The 18,018-nt window shown below is 45.1% G+C and overlaps 1 protein-coding gene across 1 annotated transcript; it reads left to right on the top strand.

Annotated features, from left to right (window-relative positions):
- The first annotated feature begins 3,247 nt into the window (after positions 1–3,247).
- On the top strand, positions 3,248–6,348 carry LOC123127877 (protein ORANGE, chloroplastic). Its single transcript, XM_044547729.1, has 8 exons — positions 3,248–3,743; positions 4,023–4,137; positions 4,585–4,701; positions 4,831–4,917; positions 5,024–5,100; positions 5,210–5,337; positions 5,662–5,798; positions 5,966–6,348. The coding sequence occupies exons 1-8, from the start codon at positions 3,499–3,501 to the stop codon at positions 6,041–6,043; spliced, it is 984 nt and encodes a 327-aa protein (XP_044403664.1). The 5' UTR covers positions 3,248–3,498; the 3' UTR covers positions 6,044–6,348.
- The last annotated feature ends 11,670 nt before the right edge of the window (positions 6,349–18,018 follow it).

The raw sequence follows: 18,018 nt of genomic DNA, 5'->3' as shown, positions 1-18,018 counted from the left end.
GCGATTTGCCGCCGGATCCAGAGCATGACTCCAGACTCCCGCAACACGAGTTAGACTCCGAGTTTTGCTCCACCGAGAAGTACCAAAAGCTGAGTTGTGTGCACGGGCACACTCCCGCTCGACGTGTATGCACGGAGGGATTTGACATTGGTAGGCGGTTTCTCAGTTGCCCCGTAGAGGTTAGTGCTAATTAAGTTCATCATTTTACTTTAGTTAGTGTCATCGCTCATCCAGAATGCTATTTAACATTGGCAGGGATATGAGGCTTGTGCCTTTGTTAACTGGCTGTATGAAGAATGGCATGGCAGGGCTCGGAGTGTTATCACCAAGATCGCAGAAGATAGCGTAAAGCTAAAGAAGAAACTAGTTGATTTGAAATGTACAATCAGTACGATGAAGTAAGAAAGAATCAATCACAGGCAACCGATGAAAAAAAGAGACAAGAAGCAACTAGCATGTGTAGTTGTGGTTGTCGCATTAGCCATGTTCTATGCGCTGTTTGCAATGATGATTAGGGATTTTGTTTGACAGTATTGCTAAAGCACATCTAGATGTGCTCTAAGTAATGCACATCTAGGTCCTATGCCATTGATGTTACGCGAAGATTCGTGCAGATATTTTTCTTTGTTTTTTTCTTTCTAGTTTGATTATTACTGGCTTTACAATAAGAAGAGCTCAATGTATTGCTTGTCAACTGTCCTACTTCGTTCATACCGGTACCTATGCATAATCCCAAAACTCGTTCCTTGTTTTTGTCTTGAAAAAGGAAACCAGTCAAATAGCCAATAGGAGTCCTGCACAACCCCGAGAATTTGGAGCGACTGGGTACAAATAATTGCGGTTGATTATATCAGCGGTTAGATAATACGTCAACCCCCGCTTCAATTGGCAGTTCCTCTTCTCTGCATACCCCGCTTAAGTGTCCACCATCTTCATTGTCCCTGGCAGGCCGCGCTACACACTGGCACACACTCTGCAGCCGTGTCGAGCGACAACGAGGACGACGGTTTGGCCAGCAGTCTGGCGCCCGTTGATAGGTCAACATCGGAATCATCCTGCTCGTCTTTCATGAGTCCGGCGTCGAGCCCAGGCCTCGATTATATCTGGTTTATGGAAGGGATGCCGCCTCTGGAGTCGTCAGACGACAACCAGACGAACGAGGAGCCGTCGGAGGATGAAGAAGAGGACGACGATGATGAGGAGGAGGAATGGTCGAACGAGGAGGAGAACGACGACGACAACAACGACGATGACGACGACGACGGCGATGAAAAGCCAACGGTCAGCGGCAAGAAGCGTCCTCGCCAAGACAATGTCGCGGGGCCATCCAATAACAACAAGAAGAAGAAGGACTAAATTAAGCAGATTGTATATATCTCTGTTTATCCTGTCAATCTCATCGCAGAAGGTTAGTATTATGTATTTGACAGAGATTTTCTACATTATCGCCAACATGTTGCTTTGTTGAACTGTGTGCTCTGACGAGCACACAATTCATAAAAAGACCGTATGGACTGTCTATAATGATCGCACGCAATTTTGATTACCAACCTGTTTGCCGGGTATCACGCACATCTTGTTACGCCGAATCGTTTGTGTTCACCTCATTCATCGCAAATGGTTCATCGGAGTGAATTTTATGCCGTATATCGCATACACCTTGATTTGGCTGCCCGTTTCTGTTCTTCTGTCTCATCGCAAACAGATCGTACAGATCAACCGTATGCCCCTCATCGCACACACAACTAAAATCTGACCTGTGTTTGATGTATCATTCATCGTAAATGTTTTGCATCTTTTTTAACGGTTTTTTACATCACCGTTTGCGATTAATGCATCGCACATAGTTTTGTTAAAGGATCTCTGATCATAGTGTCGCGTTAGCAGCATCCTGCAGTAGTGACACACGCCATGCAAATGCCCTTTAGATCTGACCGGACCTGGGCAAATCCTGATATCCATCAACGACATCGACAATGAGCAATACTCTATCCAGCTAAAAAGGCCTTTCTCTCAAGTTCAATCATTCCACTTTCTTATGTGAATCTGAATGCTCCTTGTTTCTTGCTATCCGTCAATGCATTCAAGTGTTTGATTAAAAGTTGCTAATATACCGGGACTTAAAACCTATAGAAGAGTCTTCCTTCATAATTTCTTTATCAAATATTACAACCGCAAATCACTTAACAATGCAAAATGCTTCACGGATAGATAAATTGCAAAAATATGAACACGGTTGACCAAAAGATTAGGGCTGCACCTTCTTATTAGACTTTCATCATCACATGCAGTCATAACACTAATTGCGATGCCATCACTTCTATAATTAGACTATTGCACTAATCCTTCCATTTACAAATAGGACAGTAAAACTTTCACAGAACTTAGGCAATGTGTTTCTTGCAGAAAACAAAAGAAACGTTGCCGGGCATTTAGGGGGTGTTTGTTTTCAGGGACTTTTTTGTGTAGGGACTAGAAAAAGTCTCTTTTAAAGACTTTTTTATCAAACGGGATGGACTTTTTAGGGACTAAACTAGGCATTTGGACTAAATGAAGAAGACTCTCAATGAGAGTTTTTTTGGGACTTTTCCAACAATGTCCCTCCATGCACCCATTGGCCCGCCATCCCATGGTGTTGTTTGATTGTTATTTTTCTATATACTAGAAGCAACATGGTCATTTAATAACCTCTAGAAAGGGACTAGGGACTTTTTAGTCTCTGGAAACAAACTGGGAAGGACTTTTAGGGCATGTACAATGCCAAACGCTTGAATAGGCGCTTAGGGGAAGGATTTTTGGCTAAGCGTTCGTGTTAGAATCTGCCTCTCCAACGCTAACTGGAAAAGGACAGACGCTACGCTAGTTCAAAATAAAACAGAACGGCGACGAGAAAAAGCTGGGGCGCTTGATGCCTGATTTTGCGCCGGCGCTAACAAAAAGTCAGAATTTGGGTGGGAATCTGATGAAACGGACGGGATTTCTACCCTGGCGTCTGGTACTAGCGCCTCCTATTGGAGATGCCTTGGACTAGAAACTTTTTAGGTGAGACTAGAAAAAGTTCTAGGACTAGAGAACCAAACACCACCTTAGCCAGTCAACATAAAAAAACACTGATTAGTTCGTGACCGGTGTTTCTAGGCGTCGCGTTTTCGCATGGTGCACAACCATCATAAATCCACTAATCACGGATATTTGTGGATCACCTTCGTTTCCATCTACCACTGTCATTCTCTTCCTACAGAAAAAGAAAATGAAATTGAATAGAAAATTTGAGCTCCACTACTTGCTGCCGCGACGCTCTCCCCTCTTCCCCACTCCGCCGATCAGAACTCTTCAGAGCCACCACTTGCTTTTCTTCCTCGCTCCAAATCCCCAATTTTCTTCGATATATCTAACGTATCCGTCCATCAATCTCACCTCCGATCCGTCGCCATCGACCTATTCATCCACGGATAGGCACCTCTGATTTGGAAGCTCCAACGGGGAGCATCGCCGGCGATGCTTTGCTCCGGCCGCATGCTAGCCTGCAGCGGCCTGAGCCCCGGGAGGCTCCGGCCGCCGCGCGCCTACGCTGACCGGCTGCGTCCCCCGCTCCCCGCCCGCAGGTGGCGGGTCGCCGCCTCCGCCGCGGCTCCCGGCGGTTCCCCTGACCTGCCGTCGTCGTCGTCGACACCCCCGCCGTTTGGCGCCGGGGACGACCAGGCCGCGGCCGCGGCCGCTGCCGCCTCCTCCTCCTCCTCAGGGTACTGATTATTTGATCTGTTTTGTGAGCAGTTGGTAGCTTTGGGTGCTGGTTGTGCCCGTGAATCGTGATGCGTCGCTACGATTATGCCAATCAGATTCAGGAGTAAAATAAATTAGTAGCTACATATAGGAACATGCTTGGGCAGCATATAGCCTTATCTGCCAATCTAGCATATGGGATAACCATGATTCTGTTCTTGAACTTCTGGGGACTGGAGATTTAGGTGCAGTAATGATTGGGGCAACTCAAGTTGAGCATTGCTTGTTCTGGCTTGCAGGTTTTGCATCATTGAAGGGCCTGAGACAGTTCAAGATTTTGATAAGCTAGATTTGCAGGAGATTCTTGATAATATCAGGAGCCGCCGGAACAAGATATTCTTGCATATGGAGGAGGTGTGTTGGTTTTGTGTTATTTTTGTCAATCAATATTTACTGCTTGCTTGTGAGCTTGCGTATACAATTTGCTTGTCAGAAAGTTGAAGTACTGGAGGACAGGATATAGTTTTAAGACTTGTAAATTGGTAACCATGTTAGCTAAAATGGCAATCCACATGCTAGTACTTGATTTTTTTAGTTCACTAATGAGCTAGAACTTGTGAGGCTGAACTACGCTATCCAAGGATGGTGCAAACCGTGCAGGTACAACAAACTTGGAACTAGTTTGGAACATCCATGGATCCTTTAGGATTAGTTTTTGCCCTTCTAGTGTATCTTCTTTCTGTTTATGATTCAGCTTGGCTTCTTTTAATTATGCCTTCGAGTGAGTTCTGCTATGCAATAATGTCAAAGCCACTATCATATGCATTCTGGCATCATATTTTCCTCTCTCTTTTCACACAGATTCGCAGATTGAGAATACAACAAAGAATAAAAAATGCTGAACTTGGAATCTCAAATGAAGAGCCTGAAGGAGAACTCCCAGATTTTCCATCATTCATACCGTTTTTGCCTCCCCTGGTTAGTAGGCCCTTACCAGACCCAAAGCTATTATGCAACAGCATTTTAATACTTTACACGCCATGACATAATAACGTATTGAACTTGAATCTCGAAATCAGTTAGTTACCATTACTTTCTTGTAAACAGAGTGCAGCTAATCTGAAGGTCTACTATGCTACATGTTTCTCTCTCATTGCTGCAATAATGGTCTTTGGTGGATTTCTTGCACCAATTGTAAGTTACATTCTCGATTTTGGATTGGCAATTGTTGCTACTCTAACTGATCTCATCATGAAACAACATGGTGGATGTGTAACAACTTGATGTGCTCTCCCTGCAGCTGGAACTTAAACTTGGTATAGGAGGCACATCTTATGCAGATTTCATTCGAAATGTTCATTTGCCTATGCAACTGAGGTGCCATCACAGTTGCATGATCTAGTCTAATTTATGAAGCATCTTTTAACTATGGAATTTGAATGATTATTTACTGTCCTTTCATTCATTTGTCTATCTGATATTGTAGCCAGGTAGATCCTATTGTGGCATCCTTCTCAGGTGGAGCAGTCGGAGTTATCTCCGCCCTAATGGTTGTTGAGATAAACAATGTCAAGCAACAGGAGCATAAACGGTGCAAATATTGTTTAGGAACTGGTACCCCCTCCCCCTCTCAGAGAACTCTTATCATATATGCACGGAATGGGGAAGATTCCACATAATACTTAATGTTGGCAGTGATAATTTAGTGCAAAATTATATTACACCGTCTAAACCCAGTTTCAAATCCGAGACGGGTAAACTTAGTTCATTGCCTGCTTAGTCTAAGATCAAACAGGGAACAAATCTCAGATGGATTGATAGAGATAGTAGCTATAATTGCATATACATGATAGCTTATTGTGCATCCCTTATACTTGGGTGGCTATTTGATAGCTTTAAGTTTAAACTCACTGAGGAGATTCCATGATGTTGCTGTAGGGTATCTGGCTTGTGCCCGCTGTTCAAGCACGGGAGCTGTTGTGCTTACTGAGCCTGTTTCGACATTCAGTGATGGTGATCAACCTTTATCAGCACCAAAAACCGAGAGATGTCCAAACTGCTCTGGCGCAGGAAAGGTAAAGCAGTCCTTTGCATGCTGAACTGAACACACCACCCTGTTTCTGAATCAACACACACAAAATTCTAATTAATATTGGCTCGTATGAGTATGTTACATGCTACCCTGCATGCTATCTGGTTTTGAGACTCAAACGAAACATGACATGTAACGATATGTTTACAGGTGATGTGCCCCACATGCCTCTGTACAGGGATGGCAATGGCAAGTGAGCATGATCCTCGAATCGACCCCTTTGATTAAAGGCATATATCAGTTCAGAAATTCTTGTATCGCTATGTAAGTTGTTGTTTGTAGATAATAGTATGGACGGGCATGTCAGGGATTCAAGGCCTATAATCATGAATAGGGACTATTTGTATACTAGTGAATCTGAGTAGACTACTACAGGAATCTGTAACATTATACCATACCCATCGTGTGTACTGATCAGTCGCTTGAACTGAACGATGCAGGAGTGTATGTTTGCCAAAGCAAATAAATCGTTTCACGTTTGTACCAAACAATTCAATCGCATTAATGAATGTTACACGCCTTTTGAGTCCTAATGTGTGTTGTAAACGAAACTTCAATGGCACCGGTGTAAGGCACCATTCTTTGAAGACTACTGTGAAATGTCTAACTTCTACATAGAAACACATGACTATTTGTGTGATGTGTAATACTTCCCCGGTTCACATGCTAATTGCCTGAGCTAATATGTCAATAAGTTGGAGTTCATAAACCACTTTGAAAAATAAGATATACTTCTTTCATCCTAAAATAAGTGTTGCTGATTTAATACAAAGTTAGTATTCCCTGGGACATATTATGGGACTTTGGGACGGAAGTAATATGTTTGATTTGCAACATGCTAACTGCATTAGTCAGAGTACCAAAAATTTGAAGTTTTGAGCTTTCTTATCCCAGCAGTTAAAGGAATAGTTTTTTTAGCAAACTGCATCCTTTATTAGACGTTCAAACACATGGGGATACAGATAATATCGGGCAAACTAGTAAGCCACACGTGGTGCCCGGGAGGAAGAGAGACAGCTGCCTTTGCTAAAGCACTGGCCTCTCCGTTGTGTTTCCTATTTTCATGAATAAACTTGATATCTTGAAAAGACCTCTTTTGGTGCTTGATGTCCTGCAAGATAGCATGATACCGGCATGTTTCATCTTGTATACTCGTCACTACTTCCAGACAATCCGGAGCCACACACACGGACTGGACATGTAGGTCGATGGCAAGTGTGAGCGCCTCATTGCACGCTTGAGCTTCGAGAATTGCTGGATCCAGAAAACCCTCAAAGATAATAGCTGAAGCACCTAGGTAATTACCGTTCTTGTCCCGACACACCACCGCGGAGGCACCTCGGTCTCCAATCTTGGAAAAGCCTCCATTTGCATTCATTTTCACCGCATGGCTAACAGGCGGGAGCCAACCTAACAGCGGCGGTTGCCCACTATTATTTCCAGAATTCACATACAGGTCCTTAGCGCGGGCTGTTCTCTCAGGAATTAATCCAAGCTCCACCATGAATTTGTTGACGAACATGTGGGTGCTCAGCGGGCTTTGAAACTGGTTATCATGAATGGCTCGACGCCTCGCCCACCAAATTGCCCACATCGTCACAAGCACACGCGCTAGTTCCGCCATGGGTAATGTGTCAACCAGCCAAAGCATCCATAGCTTGGCATCCTCCGTCCAATTTGAGATGATCGTCTCAGTCAGTTCTTCGTTGGCAAGGGCCCATACGCAGCGCGCCATATGGCAGTCAAATAGAGAGTGGCGCCACGTATCTAAGCTGCATGACATAATGAGCATTCTGCAGAATCAATCATACTTCTGTGCTTACAAACATCTCCTGTAGGAATAGAAGTTTTGGCTAATCTCCAAGAAAAAGCTCTGACTTTGGAGGGAACAACAGCTCCCCAAAGCTTGGCCCATGACCGACGATCCGCTATGCCATTGGAGTGACCATCACTGTGTTCAAGCCAGTCGGTACGTTGTTGTTTAGTTGACGACAGAAGCCTGCACGCTAACCACACTATGAAGATACCCTTCCGTTCATAGTGCCATGACTAGGAATCCTCTCGGACCTTGGAGCTCAGAGGGATATTTAAGATAGCTTCCTGATCCATCGCATAAAAATGCTCTTCAAGGGTGTCACAGTCCCATGCTGCGGTGGCAGGGTTGATTACTCTGAAACCTTGTCCGAGGGGTTTGGAGATTTTGGGCACACCGGACAGAGTTTGAAATCTCGTGGAATCCAATTGTGAAGCCAAATATTGGTATCCTCGCCCGAACCAATCCGCTTCACTAGGCCAAGTTTTAATGCATCCCTTCCTTCAACTATAGAACGTCAGACTTGTGATGGGTTCTTCCCAATCTCTGCTTCGAGGATAGAAGACTAAGGATAATAGACAACCTTTAAGATTCGAGCACTTAGGGAGCTGGGTTCATGGAGAAGGCGCTAGGTTTGCCGTGCAAGCAATGCCAGGTTAAAGAGCTCAATGTCGCGAAAACCCATACCCCCCATAAATTTTGGCTATGACATGACTTCCCGGGAGACCCAGGCGGTCCTCCCCTCTCCATCTTCGATCCCCACCAAAACTTCCTCAGTAAACCATTGATGTGCTGACATAAACCCCTAGGCAATTTGAAACAGGCCATATGATATGTAGGGATTGTTGGGAACGTAGCATGTAATTTCAAAAAAAAATACTACGATCACGCAAGATCTATCTAGGAGATGCATAGCAATGAGAGGGGGAGAGTGTGTCCACGTACCATCATAGACCGAAAACGGAAGCATTTGTTAACGCGGTTGATGTAGTCGAACTTCTTCTCATTCCGACCGATCAAGCACCGAACGTACGACACCCCCGAGTTCTGCACACGTTCAGCTCGATGACGTCCCTCGAACTCTTGATCCAACAAAGTGTCGAGGGAGAGTTTCGTCAGCACGACGACGTGGTGATGGTGATGGTGAAGTGATCCCCGTAGGGCTTCGCCTAAGCACTACGATAATATGACTGGAGGAGTAAACGGTGGAGGGGGCGCCACACACGGCTAGGAACAATTGATGTAGGTTCTAGTGGTGCCCCCCACATACGACAATATGACCTGGCAAATCCAAATTGGAACTAGCTCAATTCACAGAGTGACAAGCCTTTGCACAATTCACCTCTGCTCTTGATAAAACAAGTCAGAATCAATTGGCAAGGGATCGACGATTAAGGGAATTGCTTAAACAATCCCAGGCAAATCCTCTCCCAGTGGAAGAGCAGATAGCTACTATTTATACCGGAACAAGAGGATATCTTGATTCATTAGAAATTGAACAGGTAAATAAATAGTTCAATCACCCCAGAATCGTCGAAATCCCCTCGAAATGGAGAGCGGCGCAAGTCTCACACTCTTTCTCTCACTCTCTATCCTCTGTCTTTCGAGGAGTAAACGATGGAGGAGGTGCCCAAGGGGCGCCCCAAGTAGGAGTAATCCTACTTGGGCACCTCCTCTGTGATGCCCTCGATTTGACTGTACACTAATCATACACGCAAATTGCTACCTCTTGAGCACTGTGTTGGTTTTTCCCCGAAGAGGAAGGGATGATGCAGCATAGTAGCGTAAGTATTTCCCTCAGTTTTTGAGAACCAAGGTATCAATTCAGTAGGAGGCTACGCGCGAGTCCCTCGTACATGCACAAAACAAATAAATCCTCGCAACCAATGCGATAAGGGGTTGTCAATCCCTACACGGCCACTTACGAGAGTGAGATCTGATAGATATGATAAGATAATATTTTTGGTATTTTTATGATAAAGGTGCAAAGCAAAAATAAAAGCAAAGTAAATAACAAAGTATTGGAAGATTAATATGATGAAGATAGACCCGGGGGCCATAGGTTTCACTAGTGGCTTCTCTCAAGAGCATAAGTATTCTACGGTGGGTGAACAAATTACTGTTGAGCAATTGACAGAATTGAGCATAGTTATGAGAATATCTAGGTATGATCATGTATATAGGCATCACGTCTGAGACAAGTAGACCGACTCCTGCCTGCATCTACTACTATTACTCCACTCATCGACCGCAATCCAGCATGCATCTAGAGTATTAAGTTAATGAAAACAGAGTAACGCCTTATGCAAGATGACATGATGTAGAGGGATAAACTCATGCAATATGATGAAAACCCCATCTTGTTATCCTCGATGGCAATAATACAATACGTGCCTTGCTGCCCCTACTGTCACTGGGAAAGGACACCGCAAGATTGAACCCAAAGCTAAGCACTTCTCCCATTGCAAGAAAGATCAATCTAGTAGGCCAAACCAAACTCATAATTCGAAGAGACTTGCAAAGATAACCAATCATACATAAAAGAATTCGGAGAAGATTCAAATATTATTCATAGATAGACTTGATCATAAACCCACAATTCATCGGTCTCAACAAACACACCACAAAAAGAAGATTACATCGAATAGTTCTCCACAAGAGAGGGGGAGAACATTGTATTGAGATCCAAAAAGAGAGAAGAGGCCATCTAGCTAATAACTATGGATCCGTAGGTCTGAGGTGAACTACTGACATTTCATCGGAGGGGCTATGGTGATGATGTAGAAGCCCTCCGTGATCGATGCCCCCTTCGGCGGAGCTCCGGAACAGGCCCCAAGATGGGATCTCGTGGATACAGAAAGTTGCAGCGGTGGAATTAGGGTTTTGGATCCGTATCTGATCGTTTGGGGGTACGTAGGTATATATAGGAGGAAGGAGTACGTCGGTGGAGCAACAGGGGGCCCATGAGGGTGGAGGGCTCACCTGGGGGGGGGGGGGGGTAGGTGCGCCCCCTACCTCGTGGCCTCCTCTTTTGTGTCTTGACGTAGGGTCCAAGTCTCCTGGGTCTTGTTCGTTGAGAAAATCACGTTCCTGAAGGTTTCATTCCGTTTGGACTCCTTTTGATATTCCTTTTCTTCGAAACCCTAAAATAGGCAAAAAAACAGCAATTCTGGGCTGGGCCTCCGGTTAATAGGTTAGTCCCTAAAATAATATAAAAGTGGATAATAAAGCCCAATAATGTCCAAAACAGTAGATAATATAGCATGGAGCAATAAAAAATTATAGATACGTTGGAGACGTATCACAAATGTGTACGATCAAGATCAAGGACTCACGGGAAGATATCACAACACAACTCTAGACACAAAATAAAATAATACAAGCTTTATATTACAAGGAGGGGCCTCGAGGGCTCGAATACATAAACTCGAATGCACAAGAGTCAGCAGAAGCAATAATATCTGAGTACATGCATAAGTTAAACAAGTTTGCCTTAAGAAGGCTAGAACAAAAGTAGCAACGATCGAAAAGGCAAGGCCTCCCGCCTGGGACCTCCTAACTACTCCTCGAAGTCGAACTCCGCGTAGAACCATCCTCGGGATCCTCTGGCTCCTGGACTCCATCATATGATCGCGTAACCGGGAAAAGGGGAAAAAGAAGTAGGAAAGCAACCGTGAGTACTCATCCAAAGTACTCGCAAGCAAGGATCTACACTACATATGCATTGGTATCAATGAAATGGGTAGTATATGTGGACTGAACTGCAGAATGCCAGAATAAGAGGGGGATAGCTAGTCCTATCAAAGACTGCGCTTCTGGCAGCCTCCATCTTGAAGCAGTAGAAGAGAATAGATGGTAAGTTCACCAAGTATCATTGTATAGCATAATCCCACCCGGCGATCCTCTCCTCGTCGCCATGTGAGAGAGCGATCACCGGGTTGTATCTGGCACTTGGAAGGGCGTGTTTTATTAAGTATCCGGTACTAGTTGCCATAAGGTCAAGGTACAACTCCGGGCAATCCTTTTACCGAGGGACACAGCTATTCGAATAGATAAACTTCCCTACAGGGGTGCACCACATTTCCCAACACGCTCGATCCCCTTTGGCCGGACACACTTCCCTGGGTCATGCCCGGCCTCGGAAGATCAACACGTCGCAGCCCAACCTAGGCACAACAGAGAGGTCAACACGTCGGTCTAAATCCTATGCACACAGGGGTCTGGGCCCTTCGCCCATTGCACACATGCATGTTGCGTAATACAAGCGCAGGCTTACGATCCAATCCGGCGTGCGCCGCTCAGTCGCTGATGTCACGAAGGCTTCAGCTGATACCACGACGTCGAGTGCCCATAACTGTCCCCGCGTAGTTGGTTAGTGCGTATAGGCCAGTGGCCAGACTCTGATCAAATACCCAGATCTCGTTAAGCGTGTTAATTGATGTAACCGCGGACGCCGATCAGGGCCAGGCCCACCTCTCTCCTAGGTGGTCTCAACCTGCCCTGTCGCTCTGCCACAAAGTAACAGTTGGGGCCGTCGGGAACCCAGGCCCACCACTATCGGGATGGAACCACCTGTCCTTTCAGCCCCCACATCGGAATCACTTGCGAGTACTCTATGAGCCGACCCGACTTTAGTCACCACCATGTATCATGTATAATAATGCAATATGTATATACCCGTGATCACCTCCTGAAGTGACCACGACCCGATAATATAGCATAGCAGACGGACAAGAATGTAGGGCCACTAATGGAATGCTAGCATCATATACTAAACATTTAGGATTGCAGGTAAGGGTAACAACTGTAGCAACAATGGCAGGCTATGCAGCAGAATAGGACTAACCGAAAGCAGTAACATGCTACACTACTCTAATGCAAGCAGTAGAGAGAAGGAATAGGCGATATCAGGTTGATCAAGGGGGGAGGGGGCTTGCCTAGAAGCTCTGCTGAAAAGGTATGGTCGTCAGGGATGTAGTCGGTGTCAGGAGCAGCGTCAGCCTCGGTGTCTACCAAAAAAGTAGCAGGGGGGGAACACAATAAATAATAGAGCAAACAATTGCATCACAAAGCATGACATGGCAAAACGTTGTACTAGGGGCGACCTAACGCAGTGGTAGGTGCTACTGGCGAAGGGGAGAAACATCCGGAAAAGTATCCCCGGTGTTTGACATCTCCGGACAAACGGACCGGAGGGGGACGGTTTTAGGTTCACTATGCTAGGGACGTGTGGCGAACGAACGAACACATTCGTATTCGCCTCGCCGTTCTGAGCAACTTTCATGTATAAAGTATTTTCATCCGAGTTACGGATTATTTTATATTAATTTTCAAAGTTTTAAATCATTTTCTAAATTTCTAGAATTTACTTAATTCAAAATATATTAAATACTAAATGCTAGGTGTACACAGAGAAGTGTACACAGTAGTGGCATTACAAGCTGACAGGTGGGGCCATCCTGCTGAGTCAGCAGGTCAACAATTGACCAGTTAACTGGTAAACAGGTCAACAAGGGCCCACTTGTCATAGACTAGGTCTAGCCCAGTCAGCAGGTTGACTGGTCAATCTGACCAGTCGGCCCAGCTAGTCATTGGGACATTCTAATAAGTAGGTTTTAATTAATTTAATTAATTCGATTAGTAGGTGGGGCCTTGCTGTTAGTGGTTGAGTTAATTAACATAGTTAATTTAGACTAATCCTAATTAGTTAAGGTGGGGGCCCACACGTTAGTGGGGTTTAGGGCTGGGGTTAGTGGCTAATGACCCTGGGCCCGCCTGTCGGTGACCCAGGGAGGTTAAGACCGTGGTGGCGCAACGGCGGTAGAGCCCTGGCGACCACGAGGATGGCGTCGGCGGCCGGAAATGGCCCTCCGGCGATGATTTGGCTCGCGCCCGGGTGCATTCGAGAGCTAGTGTCGAGTCGCATCCGTTAGTGCAAGGAACGCGCACTGGGATGGCCTAAATCGTCGACGGCGAGGTTGTCCGCGACAACCGGAGCTCATCGGGGACGATTCTAGGGAGACGCACGTGATCCTAGAGGAGGGAGAGGGGAAGTTGGAGCTCACAGTGGAGCCATAGGATGGCAGTGGGCTCGTGGTGGTGCACCTGGGATGTGCACCACAACGGGGCTGGAGACGGAGGCCATGGCCAGTGGCCATCACGGCTGAGGCCGCAGGAGGTGCGGCCAACCGGGATGCCGCGAGGAAGGAGCAGGCAGGAGGAGGTGGCTGGCCTAGTTTCCCGGCTCGCCGGAGCGAGGGAAGACGACGACGTTGCGGCAGGAGGTCGGGGCGACCATGGATGGAGCGCGCGGAGCTCGGGGATGAAGGGCGCGGTGCAGGAGGGAGAGGAAGGAGGCCAAAAGGGGTGGCACTGGTCATCAGAGGAGGGCAATGGGGCGGGAGGTAGGAGGAGCACGTGGCTGGGCACTGCCCTGCGCGTTCGCGAGTGTGTGGCGGCGCGTGGGGAGCAAGGGAGGAGAGGAACAGGGTTGGGGGTCTAGGGTTCGGGGGTTGGAGAGGTAGGCCTTGTAGTCGAGAGGCGGGGTGGGCCGGCTGGCTGGCCAGCTAGGCCTCACGGCCCAACGGGGGGGGGGGGGGACTGGTCTTTTGTTCCTTTTCATTTATTTTCTTTTGTCTTTTGTTACACTTTTAACAATAATCCATTTTTGTAAAATGTGTGGCTGGTCTCAATATTTAGTATTCAACATACCCCACTGTCACTAAAAGTTTGGGAGTGATTAGTAGTTGTTTTGTATTTTTTTTAATGGAAATGACCTAAATGCGGTGGTCTTGGTTACTGTTTTCATATCCAAGGGCATTTTAAACCTTTAGAAAAATGTTGATTGATGCATGACAATTATCTAAGTAATATTTACAACCTAATGAACATTTTTAATTCACTATTTTATGAAACTATAATTTGAATTGTTATTTGAATTTGTATTTGAACTAATTTTGAAACGAGCGAGGTTTAGCAAAATTTTAATTATGATGATGTGGCATCATTAACAGGGGTTTACTGTAGCTGAACTATCAGGGTGTCACAATTCTCCTCTACTACAACAAATCTCGTCCCGAGATTTAAGAGGTGGAGTAAAGGGGGAAGGTTCTGGTTACGAATTTCTAGCGAGTGTTCTCGGTCTTGGTTTCTCTTCTCGAAGAAGTTGATCCATAGCATTGATGTCTTCATTCCTATGCATCAATGCATCATGACGAAGTTGTCGTCCTTCCTTCAGGAACTCCATCGTACTTACGAAAGGATAGGAGGGAAAACTACAAGGACAGATGCCTACAAGGTCTGATATTTGGTAAATAGCTAAGGGATTTTGGCCCAAGGTATCTCTCGAGTTGTAATTTAGGAAAACATCAAGAGCAAAGTAAGAAGGTATCATGGGAAGTTTCAAGCAGGCAGGAAATTGTTCGATGCCTGAAATAGGGCGTGAAAGGGGTTCAAAGCAACATGAATAAGTATTGTGTTTGATGCCGTAATTGATGATCTCTCGGCGGGAGGTGGCTCGAATTACATATGAGGCCACGCGCGAAGAACAACCTTGGGAACAAGTGGTGTACAGGAGAGTCAGGTTTCGATCCTGGGACCTGTGGGTTATGGGCCCACCATGTGGGTTGAAAGAAGGAAGGGGGTTGACATCTTGCACGGTCATGATAGTAAGGCATGTCAAAGAATAACCGGTCAGTTATGCTGGCAGCATCGTTGGTACCAAGGGCGAGGGACGAAGAGAACCATTTTCCTGCTCGTTGAAATGAGGCGGCCAATAGGCAAGGTTCTCGTCCATCGGTGGTCATCGAAATGTCATCAACAATAGCAACAGGGTTACACTAGACATGATGGTATACCGAGGTGTTTACTGCTACCTCTTGAGCACTGCATTGGTTTTCCCTTGAAGAGGAAAGGGTGATGCAGCAAAGTAGCGTAGGTATTTCCCTCAGTTTTTGAGAACCAAGGTATCAATCCAGTAGGAGGCCACACGCAAGTCCCTCGTACCTACACAAACAAATAAGAACCTTGCAACCAACGCGATAAAGGGGTTGTCAATCCCTTCACGGTCACTTACGAGAGTGAGATCTGATAGAGATGATAAGATAATATTTTTGGTATTTTTATGATAAAGATTGAAAGTAAAGATTGCAAAATAAAAGGAAATAGAAATAGCTTGTTAACGAACGATTAATATAATGGAGAATAGACCCGGGGGCCATAGGTTTCACTAGTGGCTTCTCTCAAGATAGCATAAGTATTACGGTGGGTGAACAACTTACTGTCGAGCAATTGATAGAAAAGCGAATAATTATGAGAATATCTAGGCATGATCATGTATATAGGCATCACGTCCGTGACAAGTAGACCAACTCCTGCCTGCATCTACTACTATTACTCCACACATCGACCGCTATCCAGCATGCATCTAGAGTATTAAGTTCATAAGAATAGAGTAACACATTAGGTAAGATGACATGATGTAGAGGGATAAACTCAAGCAATATGATATAAAACCCATCTTTTTATCCTCCATGGCAACAATACAATACGTGTTGTTTCCCTTTCTGTCACTGGGATTAGCACCGCAAGATTGAACCCAAAGCTAAGCACTTCTCCCATTGCAAGAAAGATGAATCTAGTATGCCAAACCAAACTGATAATTCAAAGAGACTTGGAAAGATAACCAATCATACATAAAAGATTTCAGAGAAGAATCAAATATTGTTCATAGATAGACTTGATCATAAACCCACAATTCATCGGATCTCGACAAACACACCGCAAAAAGAGTTACATCGAATAGATCTACAAGAAGATCGAGGAGAACTTTGTATTGATCGAGATCCAAAGAGAGAGAAGAAGCCATCTAGCTAATAACTATGGACCCGAGGGTCTGAAATAAACTACTTACACATCATCGGAGGGGCCATGGAGTTGGTGTAGAGGCCCTCCATGATCGATGCCCCCTCTGGCGGAGCTCCGGAAAAGGCCCCAAGATGGGATCTCTTGGGTACAGAAGGTTGCGGCGGTGGAAATAGGGTTTCGTGGTGCTCCTGGATGTTTTCAGGGTATATGAGTATATATAGGAGGAAGAAGTTAGTCGGTTGAGCCACGAGGGGACCACGAGGGGGGAGGGCGCTACCAGAAGGGTCAGCGCCCCCTGCCTCGTGGACTCCTCATTTGTTTCTTGACGTCAACTCCAAGTCCTCTGGATCGCATTTGTTCCAAAAATAACTCTCCCGAAGCTTTCATTCTATTTGGATTCCGTTTGATATTCCCTATCTCCGAAACACTGATAGGAAAATACTGCAATTTGCACTAGGCCTTGGGTTAATAGGTTAGTCCCAAAAATAATATAAAAGTGTAAAATAAAGCCCATTAAACATCCAAAATAGAATATATAATAGCATGGAACAATAAAAAATTATAGATACGTTGGAGACGTATCAAGCAACCCCAAGCTTAATTCCTGCTCGTCCTCGAGTAGGTAAATGATAAAAACAGAATTTTTGATGTGGAATGCTTTCTAGCATATTCTTCAATGTAATTTTCTCTATTGTGGCATGAATGTTCAGATCCAAAAGATTCAAGATAAAAGTTTATTGACAATAAAAATAGTAATACTCCAAGTATGCTAACCAAGCAATTATGTCTTGTCAAAATACCATAGCCAAAGAAAGCTTATCCCTACAAAATCATATAGTTTGGCCATGCTTCATTTTCGTCACACAAAATGCTCTCATCATGCACAACCCCGATGACAAGGCAAGCAATTGTTTCATACTTAGCCTTTTCAAACTCTTTCAACTTTTACGCAATATATGAGCGCGAGCCATGGACATAGCACTATGGGTGGAATAGAATATAATGATTGAGGTTGTGTGAGAAGACAAAAAGGGATAAAGTCTCACATTGACGCGGCTAATCAATGGGCTATGGAGATGCCCACCGATTGATGTCAATGCAAGGAGTAAGGATTGCCATGCAACGTATGCACTAGAGCTATAAATGAAAGCTCATCAAAGGAACTAAGCGGGTGTGCATCCAACTTGCTTGCTCACGAAGACCTAGGGCATTTGAGGAAGCCCATCATTGGAATATACAAGCCAAGTTCTATAATGAAAAATTCCCACTAGTATATGAAAGTGACAAAATAAGAGACTCTCTATCATGAAGATCATGGTGCTACTTTGAAACACAAGTGTGGAAAAAGGATAGTAACATTATCCCTTCTCTCTTTTTCTCTCATTTTTTATTTGGGCCTTCTTCTCTCTTTTTTGTATGGCCTCTTTTTTTCGTCCGGAGTCTCATCCCGACTTGTGGGGGAATCATAGTCTCCATCATCCTTTCCTCACATGGGACAATGCTCTAATGATGATCATCACACTTT

This window comes from Triticum aestivum, chromosome 6A (genome assembly GCF_018294505.1).
Source record: "Triticum aestivum cultivar Chinese Spring chromosome 6A, IWGSC CS RefSeq v2.1, whole genome shotgun sequence".
Lineage (NCBI taxonomy): Eukaryota > Viridiplantae > Streptophyta > Magnoliopsida > Poales > Poaceae > Triticum > Triticum aestivum.
Note: the sequence above shows the minus strand (reverse complement) of the source record. Positions and strands in the feature narration are given on the sequence as shown.

Coding starts and splice junctions, on each gene's coding strand:
- LOC123127877 (XM_044547729.1), top strand. CDS start 3,499: ATGCTTTGCTCCGGCCGCATGCTAGCCTGCAGCGGCCTGAGCCCCGGG. Junction 4,918..5,023: donor GTGGATTTCTTGCACCAATT/GTAAGTTACATT, acceptor CTCTCCCTGCAG/CTGGAACTTAAACTTGGTAT. Junction 5,101..5,209: donor CATTTGCCTATGCAACTGAG/GTGCCATCACAG, acceptor CTGATATTGTAG/CCAGGTAGATCCTATTGTGG.